This window comes from Melospiza georgiana, chromosome 13 (genome assembly GCF_028018845.1).
Source record: "Melospiza georgiana isolate bMelGeo1 chromosome 13, bMelGeo1.pri, whole genome shotgun sequence".
NCBI classification, from domain to species: Eukaryota; Metazoa; Chordata; class Aves; order Passeriformes; family Passerellidae; genus Melospiza; species Melospiza georgiana.
This window is the reverse complement of record NC_080442.1, coordinates 6537571-6563468: the sequence shown is the minus strand read 5'-3', so window position 1 is coordinate 6563468 and position 25898 is coordinate 6537571. Positions and strand designations below refer to the sequence as shown.

The 25898-nt window shown below is 41.2% G+C and overlaps 1 protein-coding gene across 1 annotated transcript in view; it reads right to left on the bottom strand.

Moving 5' to 3' along the window:
• Positions 1–9107: 9107 nt before the first annotated feature.
• Positions 9108–25898, bottom strand: part of THSD4 (thrombospondin type 1 domain containing 4) — a 215190-nt gene continuing 198399 nt past the window's right edge. Inside the window, exons 14-17 of the mRNA XM_058033401.1 lie at positions 18075–18248; positions 15734–15913; positions 13708–13852; positions 9108–12884 (exon numbers count right to left, since the gene is read on the bottom strand). Coding sequence (XP_057889384.1) covers positions 12742–12884; positions 13708–13852; positions 15734–15913; positions 18075–18248 — 642 coding nt within the window. The 3' untranslated portion in view covers positions 9108–12741. The remainder of the gene's footprint in view (positions 12885–13707; positions 13853–15733; positions 15914–18074; positions 18249–25898) is intronic.

The window sequence follows — 25898 nt, the reverse complement described above, 5'->3', positions numbered from 1 at the left end:
AAAACCAGAATAAATTGGATGCTGTTAGCAAAGGGACGTTGTAAATAAATTCTATCTTCTTACCCATTCCTGCCAGGTTCCCAATCAAAACAAGAGTCTTTTCTAAGAGCATCCGCCCACTCTGAATATGCCTATTTCCCAAAATTAAGCACAGCTTATTCCCTATTTCATAGGACATAAACACCCAAGAAAACCAGAATCACTTTATTGTTCTTATTATTGCTGCACTGTTCATTAAAGAGGAAGTTTAAAAGACTGATTAGTCCATCTTCCTGTCCTGAAGCAAGATTCAAAAATAGACACGCATCTTAAGTATCTTTATCCTGCATCAATTGCATCATATTCCTCTAGTCAGAAAATAATTCTGTTATTTGCACATAGTAAGTGCTATCTTTTTTCTTGAAACTTCGGGTCCTTTTTTCTCCCCTTACCCATCAATAGCCTCCTAATAATTAAAATCAAAATAATTAAAACCAAAAATGTAACACACTGTGGACTGTTAAATCCATGGCCAGGGTGTACCTTCTAGAGTAAACAAACATAATTAGTTTAAAAATCACTCATTACAGATAGAGACAAATACATTTATTTTCATTTCCCTTTTTCAGTCTCCTTTCAGATCTCCCACAATATTTTCCATGTGACACAAAATTTCAGTATAGATCTTGTCAACATTACTGAGAGGGAAATCACTACTCTTGCATGAACTCATGTTGGTAAGAAAAAAACCACTGCTGGAAGTGTTACCTGTAATTAATTATTCAGTTTGATTTTTTGCAATTCTGCAGTTCAGATTTAATCATTAGATTTTGCATTCTAAGTGCAGTATTTTATAATGTAACATTTCTTTCTCTATTTATTGCTGCAGCACATGTCACAGTTGAGACAGCCACAATACACAGAGCATCACCATGCAATTTCAGCAGGCTTCAAGCACTCACCCATACACAGTAACACCTCACCTCATCAGAAGGCTTCAGGCCTCTGCCCATACACAGGAACATCACTGCAGAAGGCTGCAGATACCTGCTCTTTCTTGTTCTTCAGCCCAGCCTTTTATCCCCTCCTGTTGATGCACTGCACCTGTGTGCCCTCTGTTCCCTTGGTCGGTGCCCCTGGGCACTCCCTGGCTCATTGCTGGCAATGCTCTCACCTGTTTTTCACAGCTGTAGCTCATTTCCAATCACCACAAACTGTGGGCCTACATTTAATTTCATTTTATTGATTTCAGATTACATTTGCAGTTTACACTTTGGCTTTCTAATCTTGCCCTTAAAAGCGCTTGCATAAAACATGGAGATCAGTTTGTATTCATATAATTACACATTAGCAAGAATGAGGAAGTTAAGAATGTGATGCATTGTCCACATGTCTTCCACACACGTATGACCAGTTGCACTCATGCTTATTAAATAAAGTATATTGTGCTTGGTGTTAAAGACACATAGGTTGAAATGACCAATGAGATACAACAGCATAACTTACCATTTTACATCAAGAAAAGATTCGGATTTTTAGGAATTTTTTTTTTGCTAAGGAAGATTATGCACAATAAAACCACAAAACATGGAAGTGGAAGGGAATCCACTTATTATAGTTTAGTGTAAAAAACCCAACTGTTTTCAAGAAAAACAGTAGCTCCTACATTGGACACATTTTAAATTAAAAGAACTATCTGTCAAATTGCTACAGCAAGAACATGATTAAAAATGGACACTATGTTTTGTTAATTTATTTTCCTTTTTTTTTGGAAGCAATTGTTCAAATAACCACCTTTTCTCAAAGTTATCTGCTAACAACCATAAAAAAGTTGGTAGAACATTTGCACATTTTCCCTTGCTCTCTCCTTCACTACTTTGTTGTTAAAACAGCATAAAGGTTTAGTGCTGCTACAGGCTCCCAATGCTTTACATTTTTGAGTCAACATATATCAAAAATCTGACTACCTCACACATTTTAACAGCCAAGAGCATCCCTTGCCAATCTCTAGGTTGAAACCAGAAAAAATTACTACATTTTATTCTCCACTCTCAGCCAAATTCAGTGCTGAGCAAGTTGCTTTGGTTACAAGCAAAAATAATTTTCAGACAGGTGCTGCTTTATAATTGAGCTGGACTGGATTTCACAAATTCTCATTTTCCTTTATTCTGTGGCAGCCAAAGAGCACCCACTCATCTTTAAAAGCCTACCTGACCTAGTGCATTCATGTTAATCTTTTTGAGCAGGCCACATTCTGGCTACTTCTTAATTCTGCATCCATAGCCTACTCTCACATTCTAGGGCTATTGCAACCATTGCCAAGAAAAGTTAGCCCTGAACAGTAAAAAACCAGGAAGCATTCATTCCACAGAAAAAATTAAAGAGTGGCTTTTCCAAACAGCAGGAAATCTTTTCCAAAGAGAACATACTACTGCTGGAAATAGAGCTTCTGAAGAGCTTGAAAAACCCAATTAGCCCATACTAGGAGTGGCATGCTAAATGTTTCTTGGAGAAACAGTAAGATGCTCCTTTTTCTGTTACCTGTTATTTTATTTTAAGTCGGCCTTCTGAAATAGCTTCTGCAGTCTGACACCACCTGGCTGAATTAGAACTAGCAGCAGCTTTTCCAATGGGTTGCTGAGACCAGCAGCAGTAGCTGAGAGCAGTGAAGGATGGAACTTAAAAAAATTTAAAGTTTAAAGATATAATAGAGTGACCTATCCTTAAGAAAAAGCAACAGAGGATACCTTAGGCTTACTCTAAAGTAGTACCTTCAGCTCCAGTGACATTTTCTTCCACTGCCATGTCTCTTCTATTTTGCTCTAAGTCAGAAGGTCCATCCCTTCCAAGGCCTAGGCAAATTTGAAGCAACAGCTACCTTTGTTCTAAGGGAGAGAAAACAAGTTTACTGTATTTCCCAGGACAACACACTTTTAATTCAGTTTTGATATTCTCTTGCACTCAAAATATGGAAATGCTTTATTTATTTTTTTTTTAATCTAGCACAGACTGCCTGTATACACCAGGTATAGCAGCCTGCAGTAGATCTCTGTTTCAGTGAATTTTATTATTTACTCTCCAACCATCAGATTCATGGTTCTGTTTTCCAGAGTAAGGAAGGGTTTCTTCCCAAAGTTCAGCAATAACACAATTCCAAATCAATTGTTTCTCCTTGGCAAACCTTAAGCTTTCTTTCAGCCTCACACCACAGGGATGGGTGACAATGCAAAAGCCAGCTGGCAATTGAATTGGGAACTAGGAAGTGTGTGCATGTGTTCACTGTTGCAAAGTCTGGGCAACACAGACAACAGCAGCTACCTCTTAATGAGGGCTGACACTTCCCTGCATGCCTTAATATAAAACAAAAATAATTAAAAATTGAGACAGTTCCCTATGCCAAAAGGTTAATACACCACTGCTATCTACTGCTATTTCAGTCATTTGACTTAAGATTCAGGAGCTGGAATCAGAGATACCAAGACTAAAGTAGTTATAATCCACACAATTGCACAGGATCCCTTCACTAATGACCGGAGTGACTTTTTAAATATATTACTTTTTAATATATTTGGTTTTAAGAAAATCACATTGGAATGCTGGAGAATATATTATTTGCACTTATTTATCACATGAATTCACAAAGCTATAATTCCTTGATAAAATGTTCACATTGCAGCTTACCTGCCACTCTGGAGAAAGATGGCCTGTGTTGCAAATAGCTGTTTGTGCTGGCTGTGGCCGGGATAGTGCTAACTCCCTCTACAGCAGCTAGTACGGAATATGTCTGGGATTTGTGCTGGAAACAGCATGGGTGACACAGGGATGTTTCCATCACTGCTAAGCAGTGCTTAAGCAGAGCCAAGGCCCTTTCTGCTCCTCACACGACCCTGCCAGCGAGGAGGCTGAGGGGCACAAGAAGCTGGCGGAGGACACAGCCCTGGGATGGCTGAACACCTCCCTGCCCGTAGGAAGAGGCGAAGGAATCCCTTGCTTTGCTTGCGCATGTGGCTTTTGCTTTATTGAGCTGACTCCGTCTCAGCCCGGGAGGTTTCCGACTGTCACTCCTCCGGCTCCGCCCCCGCGGCAGGGGCAGGGGCAGGGGCAGGGACGGAGCGAGCGGCTGGGCAGGGCTCAGACTCTGCCTGAGGTCAAACCCCGACCCCGGCGCTCTGGTACAAACTGAACTCACGGTTTTACAGTTGGACAGCAATTGCATTGAAAGCACGCAATGGGATTTTCTTCAGTTGCTGGTAGGCTTATTTGATTCATTTGTGTGCATATGTCCTAATAATTCCAATTTCAGTACAGGTGCAATACATTATTTCAGATTATGTGCACTTTAAATATGTACCTTCCTATGCCTTACTCAAAATTATACAATGAATAAATAGGAATGAAGTATGAAAGTTATTTTAATATTAGAGCAAATTTACTTTTGGTTCCTGATTTACCCTATTGGACTTTTCCTCCTTTGAAAGATGGAGTCTTTCTTCTTCAAATATTCACTTTTCCTTCAAAACACCCCAAGCAAAAATGAGTAACAGAGAATAAACAAAACAAAACAGCCCAGAGTAACAAAGGAAATACAACAGAAATTATCTACTGTGCACAAAGCTGTGCCAGACGTTTATATGCACTCATTTCCTTTCATCCACTCAATAATTGCTTCAACTCAATACTAAAATCTCTGCTTTGGATCCCAAGATTGGACCTAAAATTTTCCCAGGCATTTCAACTGTAGAAGTCCCCTGGCTGAAGACAACACAATGACAACACAACATTCCAGCATTAACAGTCTTCATAGCTCAGAGAAAGAAACCATGGAGCGCTTCTCTTCAACTTTCTGAGGAACTGAGGCGAAGGCATGAAAACAATGGAGCCAGGTGCTCCTCAGGGCTGTGCAGTGACAGGACTGCAAAGAGGCAAAGGGCACAAACTCAAAAATAAACAGGAAATTCCATCCTTTGGATGACACTGGAAACTTGACTGCACACAGATCTGGGCAATCTGCTGTAGGTGACACTGCTATGAGTAGAGAGGTTGAAGTAGCTGGTCTCTCTGGATGCCTTCCAACCTTACCTAGTCTGTCAGGAGCTTCACACTTATAACAGGTGTTATGCTACATTCACTCTGTTTATGCACCTCAAAAAATCCCCACCAAAGCCAACCAGATTGAAGGCAGCAGCTAATTCTTAATCAATGATCAGATCAGCCTAGTTACACCAGAAAACAGGACAGGAGGCCAGCGCTGCCTTTTCCATATTTGTACCTTATTGGAACTTGCATCAGTGGAGAACCAAAATCAAGTTTCTGGGTTCATTTAAGAGCAATTATTTGAATTTTACCTTATCAATAAAATTTCTGTAAAAGTTTCCATTTCCTTTTAAGACTGTGACTAGCAATAACTATGTAAAATGGTTTGTGTAAAAGTATTCTGAACCAACAAATTAAAGCTTAGCATGAAAATAGGGTATGGAGACAGGCATTAAAGATAAGCATTTGCACTCAACAACTACAACTGCTCAGTGCAGGGTTGCACACAACTCTTGTAACTTTGCCTACAGCCTCTGTACTTACCTTAGAGGTCCACTCTGCAGGTATCAGAGAAAGCAAGGACCCTGAAACCAGCATCATCTGGTGATGTGGAATCCTCAGGATCTTCAGGCTTGAGGGCTCGGACAAATCACCACAGGGATACTGCAGCTGCTACAGGGCTCGTAATTTTACATTGAAGCTTTATTTTAAACGTAAAGAATGGCTGGAGGAAGAGCAAGGCATTTATTATTGTATAATTTAGTAATTTTATAGATTAATACCTCAAGTTCTACTTTAAAAACCTAAAAACTCAGAAAACCCAATCAATAATACCGAAGAAACCCCCCTTTTTACCCCCCCCTCGGCTATTAAACACTTAAAACCTCTGTGTCCCCACAGAGGGACACGGGCACTAGTTCACCACACGCGATGCCCCTAGGAGTGGAATGCGGCCCGGGCCGGCCCTGCGTTCACTGATCTGCTCCCGAACGAGGGGACATCGTGAGAATACAGCGAGGACACCGCGGGGACACCGTGAGACACAGCGAGGACACCACACGGCCAGTCCGGCCCGGCCCCGTCAGTCCCATCCCCTCAGAGCCAGGGCGGAAGGCGCCTCCTGGCGGCGCCCCCTCACGGCTTCCTCCTCACTGCTCTCCCCTCACTGCTCTCCCCTCACAGCACCCCCTGGCGGCACCCCCCTCACGGCTCTCCCCTTATGGCGCCCCCTCACAGCTCCCCCCTCACGGCTCTCCCTCACGGCTTCCTCCTGGCGGCGCCCCCCTCACGGCGCCCCCTCACGGCTTCCTCCTGGCGGCGCTCCCTCACGGCTTCCTCCTCACGGCGCCCCCCTCACGGTTCTCCCCTCACGGCTCTCCCCTCACGGCTCTCCCCTCACGGCACCCCCTGGCGGCGCCCCCTCACGGCTCTCCCCTCACGGCTCCCCCTCACGGCTCTCCCCTCACGGCACCCCCTGGCGGCGCCCCCTCACGGCTCTCCCCTCACGGCTTCCTCCTCACGGCTCCCCCTCACGGCTCCCCCTCACGGCTCTCCCCTCACGGCGCCCCCCTCACGGCTCTCCCCTCACGGCTCCCCCTCACGGCTTCCTCCTCACGGCTCCCCCTCACGGCTCTCCCCTCACGGCGCCCCCTGGCGGCCGTGCGCGCACTGCTGCCCCTGCTGCTCCTCGCGAACGGCGCAGGCGCTGGAAGCTGCAGAGATCAAATAAATAATTCTCATGAAACTCAAGTTGAAATCAATCAAAAAACCCAAACATGTCACATATATTCATCTTGAGTTACTTTATTTTCCACAATAATAAAAAATAAATTAGTCATAAACAAAAATAGTTAACATTTTTTCATCAAAGAGAAAATGTATACAATATGAAAAGGATGCTGTACAGTTCTGGTTCAGGTACATTGCCACGGATATATATTCCTGAACGAGTCAGAAAGCAATTTGCTTATGCTCTCCCCCTTTAATTCACTCAAGGAACTGGCTAATCAGAAAGTTTACAAAATTGTATCATGGATTTACAGTATGACATATATACAAAAATATATATGTAATACCTGTGCTATAAAATTCCCTAAAAGATGGGTTAGTATAATGAAAAAGCTGGACAAAATTTGAATGGTATATGTAAATAAATACATATTAGGTCCCTTTTAATAAAAAAAAAATCTGCCTATTCTAAATATTTGAAATATTTTGGTGCAGTGGCTTGTTCCATAGACACAGCTCAGAATTACATATTTCCCATAGACATCTTGTATTTACAAACAACAAAATAAGTTATAATAAAGTATATCCTTCTGCCAAAATCAATTATGAGGGTCAAATAGACAATTTTATACATATTAAAAAAAAAGTTAGGGTTTCTTTTGTCTCCTGTCCTTCCTGATCCTCTCTGTAGATCCTGAGTGACTCTGATAGGACTTCACAAGCTCGTATGTACCCAACCCTGCCAAGGCCACTGGTCTCAAGAGACCCAAACACAGTGTGGAAAAACAGGTCAGCAGCACTGATGTGCTGAAAGGTCAATGATCCATCAGAATTAAGCTCCCCTCCTCTCCAGGTATGATGGTACTTACTGTACATGGGGATATGGAAAACTGGGGACTCTTGCTCCTCTGAACTTCTGCTTATTAAAAGGTGAGAAGTAAGGAACCAAATTCAGGTCTGCTACGAATTCTCTGAAATGGAATTTTCTCCCTTTCCCCTAATCTGAACTTTGTCCACAGTGAAACATCATAATGATTACAAGTTTGCTTTAAAATATATTGAAAATGTCAAGTGGATGATTTTTCATTTCTGATGTAGAAGTAATTATTTTACTCTGTTTTCTAATCAATGCCTAATTCAATCTCCCACAAACATTCTGTAAGTTTAGAAATAAATGAAGTTTACTTTTATGCTCAAAATGTCATGGTTTTTGTTCCAATTCCAGGCATGCACATGAATTATCTGCCCAATACACAGAACAGCTCCTAGGAAGTCAGAGACACCAAGTCTCAAGAAAACCAGGTAAACACATGGCTTTTCCTTGGTGAGGACCATAACTATTTCTTACAACAGATCTTACATGTGAGAATAAAGGGCCACCCCAGACTTCAACAGCTGTGCAACCACAGGTTCACTGCACAGGAATTAATTCAGCATGTCCTTTACTACTATGCATTTTAAACTAGCCAACATGGATATGCACAGACACAAAAATCCAGAGGCTGGCAAAAATACAGCTCTCTTAATAGCTGGGCTTATTTCTAACACAGATTCTTATAAACCAAAGGCCAGTTCAGGATTTTCAGTAATTTAATATTGTCATCCAAAGGACAAAGGGATGAAAATGAGATAAGAAGGAGAGGACAAACATTGATGTTGGTGTAAAAGGGAGATAGGTCAGGACAAGGATGGGAAAAACAAAGCCCTAAAAGGCACATTTTACTACTTTCAGTGGTACATGTTATAAGGAGAGGAAGCCAAGCCTCCTGTACAAGCCCTGCATGAGCCATAGGCTGTTGGAGCACCTCCCTCAGTGAGGACCACTGGTACTGTCCAGGACTACAGACTATATGGCTGACACAAGACTGCACCACATTGCCATAACACTGGGATTTAGGCAGTAACATTAAACCATACACAAAATTCGCTATTTGCTGAAGGACTGGGGAAAAGTAGGATGTTTATGTGTGTAATGAGGAAGACAGCAGTTCCCTGTGCAGGGATTCTGAGACGGTCCTGCAGTGAGCCTGTGGCCATCCAGCAGGGGTGGGCTGCAAGGCTGGCAGGCCTGCGGCACAGCCAGGGGCACTCCCCAGCCCTGCCCTGCCTCCTGACCAGCCCTGCCTCCCGACCAGCCCTGCCTCCTGACCAGCCCTGCCTCCCGACCAGCCCCGCCCTGCCTCCTGACCAGCCCTGCCCTGCCTCCTGACCAGCCCTGCCTCCCGACCAGCCCTGCCTCCTGACCAGCCCTGCCTCCTGACCAGCCCTGCCCTGCCTCCCAACCAGCCCTGCCCTGCCTCCTGACCAGCCCTGCCTCCTGACCAGCCCTGCCCTGCCTCCCGACCAGCCCTGCCCTGCCTCCTGACCAGCCCTGCCCTGCCTCCTGACCAGCCCTGCCCTGCCTAACCAGCCCTGCCCTGCTCAGAGCCCTGGGCCTGAAGGTCACAGACACCAAAGCAAACACTGTCTCACTGCTGGCCACAGGTCACATCCACAGGGTCATTCCCACAGGAGCAACCCTCACACTTTTACACCACCCTCTAGGAGAGGAAGGGAGGACTCCATGAATTCAGTCTCTCACATTTGGTGTGCTTTTGGTGTGCACAAGGAATTCTACCTCCATATGCTTGAAGATGACACTGCACAGGAGCTAGCAAACCCTGACAAGCCCTTGGTAAGCTGATAAACAACTGCACCAGGAATCCTCCACTCCAAATGGAAAGTGCTTTGAGACACAGGGCCTGCTCTGTATGAAGGTGATTTTGGCCAGCTGCATGTGTGTAAGATATGGAAGTTGTAAGCAGATTTTACCCCATAAGTAGCTGGACTCTTTCAATAAAGTATCTGACTTACTCTGGTCTTCCTGGATTGCATAAGGAATCTTCAAGGCAAGGAAGCATTTTTTTCCACCATTCTGCATTTTTTGACTGTTAAATTGTCAGAAAAAGAAATTAAAACATTAAAAATCAGAAGTGTGCATAACTGATATTTGCAATTGATAATACACATAATTTCTTACTTATACCTGGTTTCACATCTGCTCTATGTCTAATACTACATTCATTAAGGCCACCTTTGACTTACAGAAAATAAAGTCAAATCCCCTGCAGGCATCATCCTAAGTTGGGGCATTGCTCTGTTAGAGCAAACACTTGCCATAGGCACAATTTCAAAATCATGCTTTGTGAGATGGGGAAATCTTAGCACAGCACTTGTGCAGACAATATTGGTATATCAAAGTGCTGATGAAAAGGGCTCATTAGTTCATTTTGCAGGAACAACTATTTTCATAATGCTGACACATGAGAAGAGATGATAAACGATTAGGTTCAGCAGCATTCTGGTACTTTTCTTCCCATGAATATTTACTTACCATTAGATATTTAATTAAGTAAAACTGTTCTTCTTTTTAATCTGGTACATCTGAAAAATGTCTCTTTACTTAAAAATAAAGTACAGTTTGCATAACCATAGCTCACTACCTTCAATTCAAAAGCTGCACACTTTAGATGTGTTTAGCTCTCACAAACACTGCTTACATTAGTGGCAGCTTAACAGAGCCTACAAGATGATCATCTTTGTAAAATAAGCTAATGGCCATATATTCCAGGGCAAAATATCAGATTTTATAAAATAGGGGGATCTATCTATGTGCTGAGTCACTGATGGTCTCACAGCCAAAGCATGTGCAAGAAGAATTTGTTCTATGACTGCAAACCAGATTCCCTCTGCATCTCATTTGCCTTGGGGTTTCCAGGAAGCCTTTTTATGGAACAGGTATTTCCCTCAAGCTGACAGGAAACACTTCCTTGGGATGAAAGGGATAACAGCAAAAATTATATAGTGTATGTCAAGACTTGCTGCAATGAGATACACAGATGAAAATGTGTATTCAGAAGTACTGGATTCCAGAGCTGTTTACACTGCACTTTATCCATATCATTCTTTGGTCAAGAATCTAAGGAACATAATATGATAACAAATCTGTAAGTTATCTTCATGGATAAATCTTTGTAATACAAGGAAACAGGAGGACTGTGAAAGATTCATGAACTTGAAGTTTTCTAATTAGAGCTTCTGTTTCTAACAACTTTATGTCTATTCTTTACAGTGAAAAAGCCCAAGTCAAAGTGTACAGAAACAGCCAATGACATTTTTGGCTGACATACAACAATTTACAGTCACAAAGAGTACCTTCAAATTTTAGGGGAAACACTTCATTTCATGTAGCTAGTAGTAGTTCATCATGTCCAAAATATATTTTTCAAGAGTGACCAAATCAAAACATTCAGAAGTTAATCTCAATGCAAGGCAGCTTTTAGACTACAGGAATTCCACCTTCCTGTGGCTCCAGCACATAAACTGATGTTACTGCTTTCACACTCAGCAACCTTTGCCTCCCAGCGTTCCTCTCCATCAAAGCAGCAAGAAGAAAAGGACACACAATGAGGCTCAAACATGGCTCTGCATCAGTGGCAGGATACCTTAACCATACCTCTGGGACTGACTGAACATAGATTATTACAGCTGCTTTGCAACTCAGACATCAGGCACTTCAGGAACAGATGCATAGATGGGCACCACTAATTTACAAGCAATATGCTGTAATAAACAGCTGAATAAGCAGAGGTGTTTATTTTTTTTCCCCCTCAGCCTTATTTACACATTTGAAAGACCTCTCAAATAAAGGCTAGAGAACAAGCAGATAATGCAAAACCTCATCTGCACTGCATAGTATACGATTTGCCTTCAGCAAGTCTCAAGGCTTAGTACAGTAACTGCAGAAATGAAAAATCACCACTTAAAACCAGCTCTAAGTCTGCAGCCATTCTTAAGAAACAGGAAATGAGTGGTATGAATAGATCTGCACAATGAAACACTGAGCAAAAAAAGACAAGTCTGCTGTAATAACTGATCAAAACCTGAAGAATGCCAGTAGCTAAGATCCCCTCTGTACAGACACTCAGCTACCAGACCCATACTGCTGCCTGATACCAGGAGCAACAGACTGCTTAAGGCACACAGGCCTCTCTCCTTTGGTGGCTGTTTCAGAAACTGGTGACATCTCCAGACTAGGTCTGAACAAAGTACTTTGGTTTGGCAGTTGTTAAACAATAGTGCAGAGACAAGAATTAGGCAAGATCCCAGTTCTGAAATAAGTCCCCTACAGAAAAGAGACCTCACCAATGGGAACAATCACTTTTTATACCAGCAAAGGCTCTTCACCTTTCTGGTTAACCTGTCTCACTGACAGCTGCAGCTGTTAAAGACTTGAAGAGTTAGACGCTAGTGTCACTCCAGTAGGGAACAGATTTTAAAATCCATACAAAATTATAAAAGTGTGTCTTCATGAGTTTATGAATTAAATATAAAGGCACCTTCTGGCAGTCAAGTGTGAATATATTTGCTGCCTAAGGACAGGACATCACTTAAAAGGACAACTGAGAGACCTTAACAGTGACTCTGATTTATTATGAATGGACTGAAGTAGTTAAAAATAAATGTTAGAGTGCTAAGAAACTGATGATAAATGCTTTTCAAGGGCCTGGTTCTTTGGGAAGTCATTTTTCTCATGCATGTTTCATTGATTCAGTCCTCTAACTTAAGGCAGTCCAAAAAACCAAGTAAGCACTCAGAAAATAATGGAGCAGCTGCATCCATACTGGTCAATTATCTCCAGTAATTGCCTGCAATTGATTTTAGTTTTCATTAATTTCACAATCTTAAGGCCAGTATTTTCCTTAAATAAGTATCTGATGAGCAGGTGCAAATAATAGTATCAATAAAAATGAACGCTTTAAAAAAATCATGATTTTACAACAAACATCCTAAAAGAGATAACTGCACAATAACTGAAAGGGTGTGAGATTTAACCAAAGTCTCGATGCACTCAGCAATATAACCCCATCTCTAGGAAGCTCCGAGTGCTGCAGTCCAAGCAGCAGCAGTGCCCAGGCTCCACGTGCAGAGTGCCAGAGGTGCTGTGCAGGGCAGGGGGTGTTATCTGCGGCCCAGGAAGCCTGGCTGTCTGTTTGCCACGCGGCTGCAGGAGGCACAGCACGCTGACTTGTAGTAGGTGTACACACAGAGCCGCGCCTGAACCACCACGTTGCAGTTGTAGTATTTATCCTTGCAGTTCTCATCTGTGCAGAGAAAGGAAGAGAGAGGAAACTAAGGGAAACAGTACTAGAGCAACAAATAATCAGTTCTCTTCCTTTGACCATGCAAAAACCCTTGGACCTGTATTTAAACATTCATTGTCAGGTTAAAACATATTATCTAAGCAAATAAATTAGATTATTTAGGATTTCATATAAAGATACATAAAGCACTTTAAAAATGTAGCAATCCTCATTTCCCCAGGTTTTTGATGTTATCTTAAAGTATGTTGAATAATTCTCAACTAAAAGTTGCTGGAGAACATTCAGAGTTAAAACTGCCTCCAAATTCTTGCATCTTTCTCTTCCTAGACATTCTCATTACTATAAAAATCAAATCTGTATGAGATGAATGACTAATTCCAATGCAAATTAAGTGCATCCCTGTATTTACTATATACAAAAGACAATTGCTTCATTGCACTTAATACCTTAGTTTAATTTTGTTGATTCTTTTAGAACTTGTTTCCAAATACAGTATATAATGATCCTTTTTTTTTTGCTTTAAATACTCTTCCAAGAGAAATCTTGCAGAATGCAAGGAGGAGGCAGAAAAACACCCTGAATTTACCATTTTCACAGAAGCAGATCTCTCACATTCTCAGCAACATCAAGAACAAGCCAGTTTCTCACACATTACAAGGAAAACATTTTCATTGGAAACCTACTTTTAAATCACAGAAAAGAGCTGTATTTTGTGTAAAAATAAAACCCTGAACCCAAGAAAGAAAATATTGAAGACTCTAAGATAACTTCTCCACTAGATGGAGTTCCACAGTTATAACTACAGAAGTTTCCTCTGCCTTACCTATTTCAGGGACACAATCCTGTGTGTTACAGGGTTCCTTCTCCTCGGGTTTGAGCTGTGGGTCACACTGGGAACTGGCGGCCATGTCGTCCGACAGGCAGCGCACCTCGCGCAGCCGAAAGCCGCCTTCGCAGGACTTGGAACACTGAAACAATTAACTGAGCTCATGAAGGCCATAGGGATGTGTCATTACAGAAAGTAAACAAGGGAACCCTGATGCCAGAGCCAGCTATCACTGCAGCCTTTTATCAACTTCACCCTACTGGTTTTTATTTTCTACCTAGGAAGCCCTTATTATACAGGGAAAACATTCTTCAAGATTCCCCAACATTTTTGACCACAGGATCAACAACCAGACAAATAAACATAGTGGATGCTGTGCAACTGAAATCAAGCCAGAACAGTTCCCTTTCTGAATTTATTACTTAGCATCTGCTTCTTTAATTAGTCTGGTTGTTCTCTGCTCATTTAGATGTATCTCCCAAATCTATTCTTTCCATAGTACTCACATTTTCTGCTTTAAGATTTTAACTGCACTGAACTTTATTACTTGACTGCCCTGCCCTCCACTCTCCCTTTTGCCATTTAAATACAAGCAAGAATATTTTTAATTACCTTTTTTTTCCCTAGCACTCAATTATTTTTCACTTCTTGCAGCACAATGATTTTACTAACCATTGTAAGTTTCTTTGAATTTCTAAAGGAAATATTTCTGTGCTCCTTCAGGGTCTGTTATGAAGCCAGAGACTTTTGTACTTGCTTGTTATGGTACTTTTAAAGCCAATTATTACACATTTCTGCCCATACTGAAGCAAATCCCCATTGGCCAAGGATTTTGCCTGAGTGAGGTCTTTGAGATTTGGCTCACTGTCCAGTTTGACCTAATGCTCAAAAACTTAATTAAACCTGAGTCATTTACGATTAAAACCTTAATAGCCCAAAACTAGTAAGAATGTTTTCTTTCTGACTTTTTTGGCATCATTATTTCTTTTCCTAACACTGCATAAACAACTTATCATGATTATAAAATCATATATTGTAAAAAACTAACCAAAGTAGTCTCAATATTATATTTTTAAAGTGTTTTTTCATCCTCCAGTACAACCTTTACCCACATTTGAAAGGGCAGCCATGTGCAACAGTAACAGAACATGGATTTTTCTAGTTACTCCTGTAACATGGCTGTATGGAATACTGTCATTATTCCACATCCAGCCATAAGGACTTCAGGTCTACAGAGATCTTAAGCACTTAGAAGGGAACAAAGACTCACATCACACTTCACACAAACCATTCTGAGCTGCATCCACATTGCAGAGCTGCCAGTGGCAATGTGACATATGGCTCAACAAAGGGTCCAAGTGACTGCATTCAATACAGAGTCATCTCGTTCCAAGATGACAATGGACTTCCTGATTTTCATTTAGGACAAAAATGTTGATTTCTTTTGGTAGAGAACCAATAAACTATGTCAGCTATAGGAAATTACAGATGAAATGGAAGTGTTTTGTGGCACAGTGGTGAATGTAGCTGCTCCACTTCCAGAGGAAACTGAAGATACATGAAGCTGTACAACACATTTTCTCCCACTGAAGTTCTAAGTTTTATAGTGAAGAGTTTACAGTAAAATATTATGGTCAAACTGACTCTAAGAAATGAATACATCCCTCATTCTTTATTAAATACTCCTTAATTTTAATGAAACTAGAGATCTAAAAGGAACTTCTAAGTGCACCACACTGTCTCACTGTAAGGGCCAAACCAAGGTTATAAAACAGGAAGATTCTATGAAGAAGACATGAATGATACAAAGACAACTGTGCAGTGTCTCTTTCTGGTCAAGATACTTCCTGAATTTTCTATGTTCCACCAGGCAAAGAGTATACTTTCTTTTTATTATCATTCCTATGCAAAGTTAAATCAATTTCGTAATGGGTGGTTGTATGCAAATAGTGTTCTCTTTCAATACAAGCAGAAAAAGATGTGTCAAACAAAGTACAGATACAGGAAAACATGACAGACTTACTGTGCTCCATTCTGTATGAAACCACTTAGATCCACATGGTTTGAGGTAGCAGGACTGCTGGCTGGGAGGTTTTTCCAAATATGAACATTCATAGGGGTTCAAAACTTCAAAATTACCTTCAGTTTTCCTAACACAAATTACTTCTCTCTGCTGAGTTCCACTACCACATTCAGTAGAGCACTGTATCAGGGAACAAAAAAAAGTGGGAAAATCTAGTATTCTCCTCATGTCCTTCAACTTATTTACAGAGTAACATTTCTCCACATCACATGCTACCATGGACTCAAAACATTTCTAATTATCTTAATGAAGAAGACATTTGACTCTAAGTGTAGCTCTGGAAAAATCTCAAAGTGTAGTTTTACCTGTAGCTATAAAAGAAACTGGTATTTATTTTCTCAATCAACAGAGACACATAACTCACTTTCTCCGTAAGCAGAGTTACTGTTTCTTGCTGAAGCAGGATCCTATGTGCTGCACTGAACTTTGGAGGGTTATAAGGTTAAAGCACAGTTTTGCAGCTTTACAAAGCCTCACATTCTGTGCTGGTTTTAGAAAATGCCTTGATCTGCCAGGGTGTTATTTTCATGCTTGCAAGTATCTATGTGATGTAGTGTTGGTTCCAGTTCTGAAAAGTGAATTTGACTCACTTGGATTCCTACTGCCCATTTAAAGGTTAAGTACACACACAATACTGTTTCTGGCACTTGTAAAAAGGTTTTTAGAAGATGATTACAGCAACATATTGGTTTCAATGTGCATAAAGGACTACGGTTTTCAGAAGGCTTTTTCCAGCCTAAACCAATGAAACATTCCTAACACTGGGGATTTTCTTTATATTTTTGGTAGAATTTACAATCCCTTTACCAGATTCCCACAAAACTCTTGAGCTGAATGAAGAATCTTAAGATAAATGCACCTGAGTAAATTCTACAGGAAGTACAGTAACTGCACATTGTTTAACACAAATCATCTCTTTCAATGGTTCCTCCTAAAGGCACCACCTGAACACCCACCTTAGCTCTGGCAGGGGAAGGCCAGCCCTCAGTGCTCCCCAGTGCTCTGCCCTGATGACTGCTCTCATCTTGCTATTAAAAACCAGATAAACCAGCCAGGCCTTGGCCAGTAGAACTGATGTTGTCAGACACAGCTTTCACATCAGTAAAGACTTTGATTGTGTGTATCAAACAATTCAATCGCAAAGAAAAAAGGTGAATTAAACCAATAGTCAGGATGCTCTGAACTGAACACCTTTCCAGCACAGCAAAAGTGGGTACAGAGTGCCTGTTCACTGTCTGGAGCGGTCTGAGTAACAAGGCCTGGATTTCATCTGTTATTAGAACTGCAGATAAAGATTTTTTAAATCTGAATTTGTTATTATTGTTATACATATTCTTATACACAATAATTACCACTTGTACTTGAAAGCATTAGCATAGCAGTAGCCCTGTAATCTCCCCCTCAGCTGTTCCAGTTTAACTTCCAGCTCCTTATCTCCTGGAAGGACTCTGGGACGTGCAATGCAGTGAGCTAACAGCACAGCTCCACCAAGCAGTCCCAAAGGCTCTCCAGGCAATGCCAGAGCCCACACAAAGGGACAAAAATGCCTGGGCATGAGTTACCAGCTTCTGAAATGCCTTCGTTCTTGACAGAAGAAACGTTCATTTGGAGCAAGGGCTACTAGATGTGGATGAAGGAAGAATTTACTTGGAGGACAGAGTATCAGTATAGAGGCCACCAACCAAAATTTGTTCTTTTGCCCATTGTAATGGCTTTCAGTACAACAATACCAAAGCTAACTTTCGGATTTAGCCATTGCTTTGTGCCTTCCTTATCTTTTGGAAATGTCATATGCATATATATGTACAGGTATGTATCTCCTTGCATTTATGCACGATCACAAAGGCTCTACTTTAAGAATTTCACATCCACTGCTTTAGTGTTTACCTGAACATGCTGAGCAGAATTCTGTCACCATTCTTTTCATAAATACACTGGGTCAGTAGGTGAAAAACAAAAAATGAAGATAGAGAGGAGAAGAAAAGCAATTTTTTTTCTTTTCATCAAAGTAAAAAAACTCAGCAGATGCTGAAAAATATTGAACATCAACTCAGTAAAATACAGGGAAAAATATCAAATAATACTCTAGAGAGAAATACTCTAGATACCAAATAGCTATATTTGGTACCTAGAGTATTTAGATACTCTAAAATACAAAAAAATACTCTAGAGAGATGAAGAAATACCTTACGGCACACATCTTGATTGCATCAAAATACAAGTTCAAAGTGAAATACCAGCAGAAAAGCAACAGACGTGTTAGACTTGGTGCCTGGCTCACCTGTGTCCAGCCCCCAGCAAACCACTCGAGCCTGCCAGCGCAGGGCCCGTTGTTGCAGGGCGTTGTTTCCGCGGGTCTGTTGTTGCCGCAGCCCTCCAGGGGCAGGCTGCTGACGTGGTTGGTCATGCAGAGCACGGAGCGTGTGCGGATCCCGTCCCCGCACTCTGCCGAGCACTGCGAGAGACACAACCGGGACACTGTGAGCCCTCAGACTGCGTGTTGGGAAGGATGGAAGTTTGACATGAAAGTCTCACAGATATGTATGCTTAGCAGAAAGATTTTTAAATGTGGAACCTGAAGAAGGAATTGAGGTGGAAGCAAGTTTTGATGTAGAAGAAAAGAATTGCTGAGCCAGTTTTACTGGATAACCAAGGAGGCAAAGGGGGTGTTAGTTAGAAGGGGGTTTTGTGACTTAGAGCAAAGGATAAACACACCTCAAACAAAAAGATGTTTTAACCAAGCAGAAAGATAGCAAAGGCAAACAAGTCAGCAAATGTTGCAAATAGAAAAAAGATCTCAGAATTTTCAACTGCAAGAAAACTGAAAAACAACTTCTAGCTTAAACTGTAATGTACTAACTTTTAGTGATTGGAGAACAGTAACATGAATATGGTAATTATAGTAGTTATGAGAGCCTATAGATAAAAGTTAAGGTATAGATTGGTTCTACTGTATTAAGATGCTCAGCAAAGTATAGAATGCATTGTAACCAAAACCAAAGGGTCTCCAGGCCTGCCTGCAGCTGGAGCTGACAGCTCTAGGCACAGGCTCTGTCATCCTGACCCTGGACTGCTGTAACCTCTTGGATGGAATAAACTGCATTTGAAGAGCTGCCTGGAGTCCCATATCCCACATTTAGGCTCTTACAGCACAGGAAATGACAATGACAGTCATGGAAGTTCATTCATTCAAAGTCAATTATTTTTACTTGTAATTCAGCTGTAGCAAATTGCCTTACAGTTTCATACTTCTGAAAACACTACAAGTAGTACCTTGTCCTTACAGTCAAAAATGAAAGGATTAACGAAGAAAGAAATCTCTTGGTTTACAGCTTTTTGTTAGCTTTCTCACTTTTCCTGTCTTCTCCCTGTCCATAAATTCTTCCAGTTTTCATTTTATTCATCTTTTTTCACACTAATTAGTAGCTCTGAGAATGGGTAATTTCAATAAAAATAGGACAGCAGTCCTACTTCAGCCTTTGTTTTGCTCTCCAGGTTTCTCATTCAAGCTGTCAGCCAGGTGGATCTTCCACTGGCTGAAAGGACAAGGCCAGGAAAACTGAGGGCTGTGGCACTGCGAGTAAAGTGACTGCACAGCACATCCTGGAACTCTTCCATGTAACAAACAGACAGTGTCTGACAGCACAGTGAAGTAGAAGAATGGAAATTATTTTGACAGGTCATTTCAAAAGATTCAGGTAAGTCCTCAGTAAGTAACTGTAACTACCACGAGTTATTGCCCAGCCTGTTTCACCTGAAAGTTTTAAATTTCAGGACAGGTGGCCATAGAAGCTTATGTCCATTCAATGTTACTTTTTAATGATATGACTTTCCAGTAACTACTGTTCACCATCCTGAAAAAGTTACACTGCTAAATTCTGAAAGCTCTTACTAAATAGTGATATTTAGATTCTTATGTCACCTATTCAGAGACAGTATGCATGTCATTCACAAATCACAGGATAAATTCCATTTATGCCCTTAGAGTTTGCTCTTTCATCTACTGAAGCAGGAAAGTATCTGGTATTTCACTGTCCTAAGCAGCATCAAACTATTGACATTTAAAAAACAGAAACATGCCAATGAAATAAAGTCTCATGTTTGACTGTTCCTTTGTTGCTTAATTATTTCTTGATCTTCCCTTTTGTTTTCTGTTAAAATGCATTTAGCATTCTGTGTATAGACCATTAACAAAGAAGAAAAACCTATGTGCAGCTTACTGAAAGATATGTACACAACAGAATTTAAACAAAGCAATTATATTTTACATGCAAAGAAACCCACAAATAAATATGCAATGTATGATAGAAAAAGATGCATTTGATTTCTATTTCAGATTTTATTTTTAACATACAATGTAATTAGGAGAAACTGTGTATTACTTCCACAATGAGCACCACATTCCTTGTGAATGAATATAACTCTGCATTAGAACATTTTAAAGATTTTATTGAGTAAGAATGAGTCAAAAAACTGGTAATGAGACAAAAAGCTGACCATTAACTTGATTTAGCTGCCATTGGTAACAGTGTCAGGGTTCACTTCCAATAGTTCAGCTGCAGAACAGCAGATGCCATGCCAACACCACTATTAACAACAGGACCAACCAACACAGTCACTCATCTTCCTAAGAGAGCCCAGGGACTGAAAATGCCATTGGTAGCAAACTGCTCTTTGCTCACTTGCAGGGAGGAACACTGGTTACTTGTGTGAAACATGTAGTCATGTTACACTTATTTCACTGACAGAGAACAGAAAACCACTTTTCCTATCAGCAAGTTGAGTTCTTTCACAAGATGTTCAAATAGAGTAGCAAAGCTTTGCTGAAATGGAATACCTAGGGAACTAAAGAAGTGATCCATCTCTTTAGAAGCAATTTTTCTAACAAAGTACAATTTTGGAAAAAATGGAAACTCAGATTTCTTCCTCCATCTGCAAGATCAAGTAATTAAGCATCTCTTAAATTATGCCTAGAAGTAACATGATGAACCTTTTCTGTTGGTGGTGCACAACAAAATTTTCCACCTTCAAGCAGGTATGTAAAACAGATTCACCTCCTCAGCAAACCAATTTCATGGCTAAGGAGTCCTTTTCAAGGTAAACTGGTAAATTCTTGAAACTGCAAGAATAATGTAAATAGTGCTAGCAGTGAACATTTTCCTGTTCACATAAACTACAACTAAACTACAGCTAAACGACACCCATTTCAGACAGGCCACTCACAGGTGAGCTGAGCCCCACACCCTGGCTCCCACTCAAACCTACAGAAATCAATTCTGTGGCTGTTCCCATTCCAAGCGTGCCCAATTACATTAAGCAGAGAGAATTTATGCATATACTCTGCAAATACTTTTCTTATTGATAACTAATTTTCATTTGACAATCTAGTTTGCTTTTCTGCTTTTCAAACAAGAGCTGGGAGCAAATTTAGTCTGTAAAGTCATCCAGAAAATCTCCCTAGTCTTATGTTTTAAATGATTATGTTATGAACTAGGCTTGCATATCAAATAACAGAGGAAATACCAAATGGGAAGGTATAGGGTTGTTCCACTCTCTGCTGCAAGATTTTACTACAGATTAACTACTCTCTAAGGATTTACAAAGCAAACTTAAACCTGAATGTTTCACATTATGCATTTTTTAAAAAATGGTTTTATCTCATTTTCAGCAAAAAATCTTCCCAGTGAAAACCATAGATTTCTAAGGTCCAAGGCAGAGTGTAGGGAGTTGGATAATGAATCTTTTCCCCTTGTTTTTCACAACTGACACACCCATTACTTTCAATTTGGTGCCATTGATTTGTTGCATTAATACACAGTAACTGCCATAACCTAACATTGTGAAACATGAGGAACTTTCACAAGCTGCAACTTTATTCTGTCCTATTATTAAAGATATTTTGTTTCACAGTCTTGTTTTAATTGGCACAAATTCCTCAGAAACCTCCGTCTGTGTTTTAAGGAGTCTGCCATTTTTCCTCTTCCTGAGGTCCTTCCCTCATGAGTTCAATTTCAGAAGCTTTCCATACCCATTAAAAACTAAAAATAAAACCCCTCATTCAGGGCTCTGATACTTGTTGGAAAGCAGCTGAGTTGCAGTCCAGGAAAATAAGGCAAGTTCCTGCAAACTTGGAAAACTGTGAGTGGAAGCCTGAATTTTTGTCACAGCTACAACACAAGGGTAGAGCAGGAAAATCCCTTTTAGCAGTGCCAGTTCCCCTTCACTAACGTGCCAGCCCTACTCACTGCACTCAAATGGGGCAGCAGAGCACAGGAGAGTGGCAGCAGGAATTCTCCTGGGCCTCCAGAGAGCTTTCACAGAGGCCTCAGCATCACTGCTAGCCTTAATTAAAGTTTTAAATAACAACCAATTGAGTTTGAATAAAACACCCCCATTTGTGCAGGATTTCTGTCTACCACACTTTTAACCTTCATCACCTTAATTATCTCCCACAAGATAGTACAGACTTTTACAGTCATCTGCCTGATGTTACTGCAGAAAAAAAAAAATCTATGTTTCAAATACATTTATAAAACTCCTTAACATTATTTGACCTACTCTGAGAAAATCCACTTCAGAAAGGATTTTAGACAGATTATGTAACCTTTGTTTTTCCAATAATACACGCAGAATCGTATTTCAGAAGATCATTTCTGCCATAGCAGATGGGGGCAGATTTTCAAAGGACATAAATCTACTGAGAGCTGCCTTGATTTCTTACCAAAAAACAAAACAAAACAAAAAAGTAAAAGGGAGTGAAGGGAGAAACATCTTTATGCACTGTCAAAACATTTTCTGATACCTAGATTTATATAGTTTCCCTTCAGAGTGGATCTATGCATGCAGCAGGTGCTGAGTCAGTGCAGCAGCTCCATGGCACTCTCCAAGCCCAGCACCAATGTCCCCTCAAGTGATCACCAGCGCCAATGTCCCCTCAGGTGATCACCAGCACCAATGTCCCCTCAGGTGATCACCAGCACCAATGTCCCCTCAAGTGATCACCAGCGCCAATGTCCCCTCAGGTGATCAGCAGCACCAATGTCCCCTCAGGTGATCAGCAGCACCAATGTCCCCTCAGTGATCAGCAGCACCAATGTCCCCTCAGGTGATCAGCAGCACCAATGTCCCCTCAGTGATCAGCAGCACCAATGCCCCCTCAGTGATCAGCAGCACCAATGTCCCCTCAGTGATCAGCAGCACCAATGTCCCCTCAGGTGATCAGCAGCACCAATGTCCCCTCAGTGATCAGCAGCACCAATGTCCCCTCAGTGATCAGCAGCAGGGAAGGCACCTCTGTGCTCTGGCTCACAGTGTCCCTCCCTGCAGAGCTGCTGGCACTGCCAGGACCCGAGTGCAGCAGCACTCTGAGGGGCCCTTGCCCAGCCTCACCCGTCCCAGGCACACCCTGCTCAAGGCCCCTTTAACCTCTGCTCCATCAGTCCTTGCCCAGGTTTCCTCAGAGAGGTGCCTTTGCCTGGCCACAGCTGCCCTTCCACGATGCCTCCCCTGGGGTTCCCTCCAGCCCATGCCTGGCTCTGCCCCATGCCCACAGATCATCCCCAGGGTGGCTGGGTCTGCCCCTGGGCCCTGCCCCATTGCCACAGACCTGCCCCAGGGTGGCTGGGCTGGGTCTGACCCTGGGCTCTGTCCCTGCTCTGACCCTGAGCTTGACCCTGCCCCTGGCTCGTCACTGATCTTGTCTGACAGCCTGGACCCTGCCTGGGCCCTGCCTGCCACCCTCCTTGTGACACAGGTACAGCCAGGCAGGCTTCAGGGGCTGAACTGGGGCATGGCAAGGCCAGGTTACAAGGAAACACAAATCTCTGTAGACCTTGGCCACCCTTCTATCAAACTCTCCTGGCTTTACATTTCATTGCAAATATGAAGTGAGTTTATATGGAAATAGAAGGTTTGCATTCTTTACATATTCATATGTAAAGAATGCAAACCTTCTATTTCCATATAAATCCCAAATGAAATCAATGAAAAAGGGTATTTTATCTTGGTTTTATTTTATACTAAAACAAATAAAAGCTGATAATAAAAAATAACTAACTCTTGCACAAGCTTAATGGTGGTTTTCCTTTTTTTCCCCATGATTCAGGAGATTTTTAAGTGAAGTATGCAGATTTAAATAAAAAACAGTGAAAGAAGAGTGTAAGCTACAATATTCATTGGTGGTTCCAGATTTGACTGGTCAACAAACACACTTGAACCTTTTAGGCAATGTTTATAATTGAGAGGAATGATGCATTGATTTTTACGAAGTTCTCCTTTTACTACAGTTCTTTTGCAGGAGATTATTACAGAAGCATTGCTGTTACTCCTTTTAATGAAGAGTGAAATCCAGAGCATGTGTTTGGTTTGTTTTGATTATGTTCCCTGATGTGCAGCGTTTTTCCTTTCTTCCCAAGATTTTATTTTGGCCGCAGAATCTCATTAACATCTAAGAATTGTTTGTATTTTGGCTTCTTTTCTAAGCAGGCTCTAAACATAAAATGAGAAACAAATGAACAGAGGAGATGGCAATGAGGAATAAACAAAAATGCAGGAGGGAAATGCTCCAGCTAGCTGGAAGGAAACATTGGTAAGTCTCCCATTGCTGTAAATCAGGAGAATGCAGTCTCCCACTCCTGACCCATAGGAGAAATAAACTTTCCAGCAATTAGAGCTGTCAAAGAATCAGTCATGTGAAATGTTTGCAAGAATCTCATCTGCTCCCATCAATCCCATTTTGTTGCTAAGTTCAGTAAGGTTCACCAGATTTCCTCTACTGATTAATGGACGCTGTTTGGTGGAACTCTGCTGCTTTAATGCAGGATGACATCTTTAGAGAATTATGAGACAGGAAGCAATCTTTCTACAAATGCACATAAAAATATCAGAAAAGTTTGTCCAGACTCTCTATAGGCAAAAGAGGTTAACGATCATACAGAAGTCAAAGCCATGAAACTTAAGTTAATTGTCTTATTTATGCCCAAGAAAGAGCAATAAATGCAAAGACAGGCACAGACAAAGTAAGACCAACCAGTTTCACTTTGCCACTACCGACTTTTAACCTGTAATCTTTTCCATTGAAGTGCGTGAAAATTTCTGCTTCTCTCAAGACTGAGCCTGGGGGTATCAATAGATGGTGTTTAGACCTATTTCCCATACAAGGAACAAGAGTATACACTTCAGAAAAGAAGTGTTTGTTTCCCAAGAACGAATTGCTTTTCCTCCCTTCCTTTCCAGAGCACACATGGTGGCCACACACCTTGTTTGTGTAACATACACTCAATGGACTCTGATACCTGTTTATCAAAATATCACAAATCAAGAACTGCATTGTCTTAGGAACATGAAGGGGTTTTTAGTTACATATATAAAAATTCAGTGTGTGCAGAAACCAACACCAAGGAGGTCAATGCCATGGGGCGAAACAGGTGGCCCATAAAATACATAAATACATTGTGGGAAAACAAGCCTGGAGAACAGGGCAAGAAGGCAGCCAAGTGTTATTTACAGGGTAAAGCAACATATAGCCCACCCCTGGGAAGGAAACACAACTCCTACACACAAATTTGTATATGCTCTACAGATTTTTTAAGTGCATATATGTAATGTTGCTGAAGTCACATTTAGGGAAAAGTAATGATAGTTACTAGTTCAGAACCACAGAAACTATTAATGATAATACAGGTAACTAGCATGATTTCTGCATCAATTAAAATTTTGCATGGTCTCATTAAAATAAGATAACAAAATCTCTTCACCATTCCTAAATTGGATCACTTTCTTTTCTTAAAACAGTGTAAAAGAATACCCATGTCAAATTCTGCACAAATACGAAATGCTGAAATTGAACATCTGCTGCAGCAAAGACAATGGCAATTTTTTATTTTGCTGCATTTTTTTTCTTGATGTTTTGCTAGTTAACCAAGGCTATATTGTAATAGCCCATGCATCCCATCAATCCAGACAGGGAAGTCTGATCTATCCCTTGCTGAAAGAAGAAGTGTATTCCAACCAATCTCTGACAGGCTTCTGGAAATCTCTACTTGCTGCATGTGCAACTGTACACATGAAGTGTTTGCAAAGTGGGTTCAGAAAAGGCCTTCTCTTC